Here is a 6,816-nt window from a genome sequence, read left to right as displayed (position 1 = left end):
GTGCCATTTTAGTTTCAATTGTAAAGTGTAGTGTAGTGAAACTAGCATAGCATGTATTAAGCAGTTAATCCTTTACACATAATTGCTCTACAACCGCACATTTTCTCCAACCACAGTTGATCTGTTTCTAAATCATTGTGTTTCAGGGGACAGTTTCAAGATGATTTGTGTATAAACACAACATGTTAAAGCAGGATATCGATCATGATGATAATATCACGTGTTTATTGTATTTTCTTTACAGATTTGCAGTTTTCCAGCTGTGGAAGTGGAAGTGCACCATGAACCCCCTCACATGTCTCCCTCTCAATGATGCGGTTGATCGATGCTGCACAGGCCTGTAGTACTTTTACTGCAAATATATTCACAGTGCAGATAATCAGTCTCATGGGAGGATCCCCTGCTTCCAGACTTCGCGTCTAATCAATGAAACAGTTAATCTGAGAAGCTGCGCGGCTCTCGTTGGCTGCGCGCTCCTCGGCGTCATCCAGCAGCAGCGCTTCATGCGTCCGTCCCTCCGCCATCTCCTCCCACTGTGGGAACAGCTGTTGACCGTGAACCGTGGAGTGCGGCTCTGACACGAATTACCTGGACACAGACTGGTGAGACTGGGTGGGCATCAACCAAGGAGACGTAGAAAGGAATCGCTTTTTGATTTCTTTTATTTTTTAAACAAAACGCACGTTAAAGTTTCACCACGTTTCTTTTGAATGGGACAGTTTCCTTGAACATCAGCCATGGCGAGCCTGCTTTTCCACTTGCTGCATTTGCTCCTGGTTCTGGAGTCCGGCTGGGGCAAACTCGTGTCCGAGGATCTTGGAGTAGACGCGCGTCAAGGTGAAGAGGTGGAGGCACCGGCTGCGGACCGGCGCGTCTTTGCGCACGAGAGCACGAACCGGGACATGGTCTCCATCAACATGTTCAAAGTGTACGAGAGGTACAGCGAAGAGCCGCAGAGCCACAGGGACGCAAACACCGTGAGAAGTTTGAAAGCTGTCCCGAGTGAGTGACCTGCACCACGTGTTATGACACTGAGCAAATACTATGTGATGCATGCACTGTAATGTTTCAAAACTTGCTTTTATATAAAATAAGTTTGTAATATATAAAATAACTAATTTTGTATTGACTAACGGATAGTGAGTAGGTATTTTGTAAAAGTTTAAAAGACCATCATTTATCACTTCTTCAAACGCATATTTGTTTTTGTAAGCAGAAAACTTTCGTTGCTTTTCCTTTTTAAAACATCAAAAGAAATAAAAAATAAATTTCGTTGAATACTGGTATCTGGAAAATAATTCGAAACGAATCTGATTAATAAACCTATTTTAAATAGTACAATTGTGACTTTTTAAAACAATATGAATATATATATATGTGTATATATATATATATATATATATATATATATATATATAGATAGATATATGTTTTTGAAGCCTGAGGTCAACTGATATATTGTTTTATTCTTTTTAAAACTTCCTAAGAAATATAAAATGTATTTAAGTCAATTTCTTATGTCGAGAAGCAAATAACAAACAACGTAAAAATAACTATAACTTTTTGAGGTCGATTCATGACACCGACACTTAGATACATTTCTATATTCATGTAATCTTTGTGTGCATTCTCTGCAATGTCCCATTTTGTTGCATAGTTCATGAAATTTACAAACGAAAGTTAATTCTGGCAGATAAATATTTCAACTTTAGGAGTCAGTTTGTGTGTCAGTATAACATCTGTGGGACCCCCTGAATGCAGGTGTTTTGTCAGTCACACAGCAACGCTCTCTATCACCTTTGGGCAAAAACATCTTCCCCCACCATGCTCTGTCGGTGCTGTGATTTACTGATTCTCAGGGACTTTAATTGTCGAGCACTGTTAGTTCCCCGGTAGCAGTAACAGCCTAGGTGTTAGACAAGAGCCTATTATCACACCCAGACACCGGCTGCACAGCGAAAAGCCTCAGAGGAGCTCCCTCTCCTATAAGCATTTCCATATGCCGGCTCCAGACCTACTGGACCGATCCAATGTTTGTCTTTCAGGCTGCGGTGGAAGTGTGGGAGACGAGGTTCAACTTCAAAAGTAGCGCCAGGATGAGGTTTTTGGTCATGCGTGAGGCCGGCACTTTGCCGTGCTGCGCTTTTAATATTTCCCATGCTGCCGCTCGTGTCAGTCAGATGTGTTGAGAAACGTTTTGCAGACGACCCATTGGAGGCTGGTTTTCATGTCAGCCGAACGCACCAGAGTGAAACGACAAAGGGGGGGGAAAGAATAAAGGGGAGAAGGTTCAAGGTTCAGTCGTCTTTAGTCTTAATTTCAGAGCGATGTTCCTCCATAGCTTCAACATCTGTTTAGCAAAACATCTGTGTGTCATATCATGTTGCTGAATCTTTTTCAAAGCCATTAGACACGAGCGAAGCCATAGAAGACAGGATGAAAATAAGCTTATTTTATTTTATTGACGAACTTGTTTTACTCGTCATCCTTTTCATTCTTCTCATCTTGTTTTTTTAATCCCTCAGGAGTCTCGCACGGCAAAGAAGTGTTCGAGTTCAACCTGTCCTCCATCCAAGACTCCGAACTCATCCTCTTTGCATCCTTCCACTTCCTCTACAAGCGGCAGCGCCACCACCAGCAACAGTGGCGTTTCCGAAGGCCTCGCCACCAGTCCGGCGGCCTCCAGCGTTCCCATCCTTCCTCCCCCCTGCTCCTCTTCAGTGGATCATCCCCAAACTCGGGTTTTGCAACGCCACTGGGAAACATAACTCTGGCTCCTTTCAAGAAAGGCTCTTGGCAATCGAGGGATGTTACGGCGGTGCTGAAACACGCCAGGGACGTCAAAGAGCTTGTGTTGACGGTGGAGTTTGATATGGAGTTTGGGGCGGCTCGCACGCAGCAGAGGAACCCTCACGGCAAGGAGCGCCTCACTCCAGCCAATCTGCCGTATATTCTGGTATACGCTGACGATCGAGCTATAGACGAGCCAAACAGTGTGGCTATGTCGCTGCAGCGGTACGGGCCCTTCCCAGTAGGAGACGACTTGTCCTCCACAGCCTCAGCCTCGAGAATCCGGAGGGAGCTCCATCTCCAGATGCAGACAAACGACATCCCAGAGGTCCAGTTCAATCCCTTGAAGAATCACGAACTTTGGCAGAACACGTACTTTCCAGCTAAAGCCAAAGCAGCGGTCAAGCCGGGGAGGAAACCGGGTCAGGAGAATAACGAGGGCCTAAGTAAGCCACAGGTGCTGAGCTTCGACGAGAGGACGATGAAAAAGGCAAGGAGGCGGCAGTGGAGCGAGCCCAGGGTTTGCTCCCGGAGGTACCTCAGGGTCGACTTCGCTGACATCGGCTGGAGCGAGTGGGTTTTGGCGCCAAAGTCCTTTGACGCCTACTTCTGCGCCGGGACCTGCGGGTTCCCCATCCCTAAAGTGAGCCAGATAACGTGTTGGCCATTAACCTATGCTGCTGTAAACTTTAGAGATCAGGGTTGAATTTAGATGAAAAACCTGCAGCTAATTGTTTTCAGACTCCGTGTCTCACATCAGGATTTGAATTGACTGGGACTGCTGCAGATACAGCTGCGTAATGAAATGTGAGGCCACAGTAGTAGATACTTTCTGGCTCGAGTTGCCCTTTTCTGAGCTGATGTAAACAATTTTTGCAGTATTTTATTGTGTCTTTAGGAGAAACCTTTACTTTTAAGGCTTTTGCACATTGTGTCTGTATTTTTCGGAATGCATCTGATGCATTTTATTATTCTATTCGTAGAAAATTCGCAATAGGAGACATTGAGTCTGTCCAATCCGTCCGGAACAAGGAGAGTTTCCACCTCTATTTCAGGATGTCAGTGGTCCAGTTCGATACGCTGCTAGCAGCACCGGGACCGCAGTCACCGCACGTTTAATACTTCTTTGTGCTCTGAAATGAGATGTATCCGCTTCTCAGGCATTTGCAAGTACAGTTCCTCCCAGTACTCTGGGAGGAGTACAACTCTCTGGAACGCCTTTAGCAGATGCCAAAAAAGGCAGCAAATAGAAACTGATCCGAAAACTTTAATGACGGATGAAAGTTTTGTCGTCGGTGTGTAAATGTGACTGACACCACCAACACAATTGCGACCATTTAAGAGCAAAGAGTGCAAAGACCTTTAGATTGTGAGTTTTAAGAGGGAACTGCAATTCACTCATACGCACAGACAGATGACCAAGATGCTGGCCTTAGCATCAGGAGCTATAGCGGGAATTCACAGGAAATGCTCGGAAGCAAACTCACAAAGAGAAAATGTAGAGAAACAAAAAGTCTTGTGAATTTCATCTGTGAATAAAAAACTCTTGAACCAAAAGAAGCAGTGACCACCACAGAAAATGCGGCATGATAGACCAGGTTCAAGGTTTTTACTCTTCCAGCTCATAATGACATTTATCATGTATTTATTCCTGTTTTAAGATTTCCTGCTTGTATTTTAAGTGTCCTCTCAGAGAGTGTTTTGTTGCTCTAATAAAAGCGAACCTTTTGCTGTATCCTATCTCCTCAGGTGGTGCGGCCTTCCAATCACGCCACCATCCAGAGCATCGTCAGGGCTGTGGGCATCATCCCCGGCATCCCCGAGCCGTGCTGCGTGCCGGAGAAGATGAGTCCCCTCAGCGTGCTCTTCCTCGACCCGAGCCGGAATCTGGTTCTCAAGGTTTACCCCGGCATGTCTGTGGACACCTGCGCCTGTCGGTAGGGCCGGAAGCGAAGGAAGATACTGTATATGTGGGACACGACAGGCAGGGAGACGCTTTCCAGATCGGTGGACAGTTGTGGTGAGACACGCGGAGGACAAACTGAGGGAGACTGGAACTGAAGTGACAGGACTGGAGCAGCTGTCGTTCCAGAGTCGCTGTCTGTTTTTCTGAGCTCTCCGGACATATTTGGTGTCCACCCTGGTTTGAGTTTTGCCTCCTTATGCACCGAATTCTCTTGTTTCCATTTGGCCCATTTATTTGTCTCCCTCTTTGAAAGACGAGCACTTAGAAACCTGTTTATAAATCTTTGTATTGAGTTTCATACGGAGCTCCTGCACGTACATTTCTATTGATTCTTAACAAGCTTTTCCAGCCCGTTTTTGCTCCTGTTTTACATTTGGAAAAGATTTATTAAGGCATATTTGATCTTGGAGTGGATTCAATTTGCTCTCATCTCAGTCTGGACTCCTCTGGACCTGCTTTTGGAATTACTTCACCTGACTCCAGGCTTGCGTGAGAAACACACACCGCTCGTTTTTGAGCCCAGTGGAAGATGATCTGGGTCTCAAACACTGAAGCCTTCAGACATGTCCTTCCGATTCAGGACAGACGTTTGGACAAATCAACGAACTGCACAATGACTTAGGAGGTTGAAACACATTAACCAGCTGTTGACGTGTAAATACTGCAGCTACTAACACAAACTAAATGGTACCTGTTTCCGTGACACTGAGATGTTGTTGAACGCCCCTAAATATAAGCAAGAGTTGTTATTCATGCATGAGAGGTAATATCATCTTTGTAATATACTTACATGTATCTTGTATATAATGAGTTTTTTTTGTCACTGAGACTTTTAATAATGCAACCGTTGTGTTGCATGTTTCTGATACAGTGAAGATAAGGGAAGAAAATGGTGCATTGCTTCCCCCTGCTGTGCATTTTGGGAAAAGGAAGGTTACGCAGTTTCAATTCCAACGTTGAAATTCTTCCTGTGACTATGCAATATTTCCACTTATCTGTTGTTCTAATATTATAATAAATGTACAGTTTGTATTATGTACAGTAATTATCAATGATTTCCATAGAAACTAAAAAGGGATAAATGTAAAAACCCTAACTGTATTAAAAGCGTATTGGGGTAGTTTGAAACCACAGATGTAAGGTGTGTTTGATATGGAAATAAACTGAATTATACATAGAGCCAAGTGGCATTATTATGTTTTATTGGAAAAAATGTTTATAAAGCATAGACATATATGTGTACAGTTGTTTACATTACAGCATACATCTTACCTGCTGTATATCAATATAAGATACATTAATATCATAATATCAACCATACACAAAAGGCTAAGATCCTGGTTTATCAATATCTTGTGCTACTATTTTTTTCTATTAAATAATAACAGGTTTTGGACAGCTACACGTGTTGAGTGCCATGATGTTGATATTTATAAATTGCTGTTTCAAAGCCTTGTTTCAAAATGATATGAGAGATATTCTTGGGCACGTCTGAATTCCTGACCTTAAAACTGAATGATAATGAAGAAAGAGACAAAGGTATGTTGGCTACTGCTGTGCTCCAAAAAAAACTGTACCAGAATACATCCATTCTACTATGTTTTTCGTCTGAAAAGAAATCAACGCTGCTACAGACACGCCTGCCATCCACAATACTACAGAGTTTTAGAGTCTCTCAAACAAAGACTGGAAACACTGGGGCTGTGTTTCGTCTGAACAATGACATAAACACTTACAACTGCTTGCTGATTGGGTCCTTTCGGTCCCGACATAGCCTTCGCTGATTCGTCCAGGTCCTATCATATGACCCCCTTCCGTAATAAAACAATAGGCATGTAATCTTCCTGTTTACATTGGCACGTGCATGCCCAGTGAACAGTATTTTACAGGTTTTCAGGCATGTTAGATGTTAGGGCACGGTCACACATACACGTATGTTTCAGTGGCCTGCCATTCACTTGCAATCTGTGCGAAAAGAGGCGAATAAAACATTCGGTTCCTGTGGCGAATTTTCGCTTCACATTTGTGCATGTGCTAGTGTGAGCGGGCCCTTTGTATGG

The 6,816-nt window shown here is 43.7% G+C and overlaps 1 protein-coding gene across 1 annotated transcript; it reads left to right on the top strand.

The window, feature by feature from the left end:
• The first annotated feature begins 548 nt into the window (after positions 1-548).
• gdf10b (growth differentiation factor 10b) lies at positions 549-6,007 on the top strand. The gene is made up of 3 exons (XM_053414010.1): positions 549-1,002; positions 2,526-3,433; positions 4,540-6,007. Exons 1-3 carry the CDS (start codon positions 738-740, stop codon positions 4,729-4,731), a joined length of 1,365 nt encoding a protein of 454 aa, XP_053269985.1. The 5' UTR covers positions 549-737; the 3' UTR covers positions 4,732-6,007.
• Positions 6,008-6,816: the final 809 nt, after the last annotated feature.

The sequence above is a fragment of the Pleuronectes platessa genome, chromosome 21, assembly GCF_947347685.1.
Source record: "Pleuronectes platessa chromosome 21, fPlePla1.1, whole genome shotgun sequence".
Classification (NCBI taxonomy): domain Eukaryota; kingdom Metazoa; phylum Chordata; class Actinopteri; order Pleuronectiformes; family Pleuronectidae; genus Pleuronectes; species Pleuronectes platessa.
This window is presented reverse-complemented; position numbering and strand designations above follow the sequence as displayed.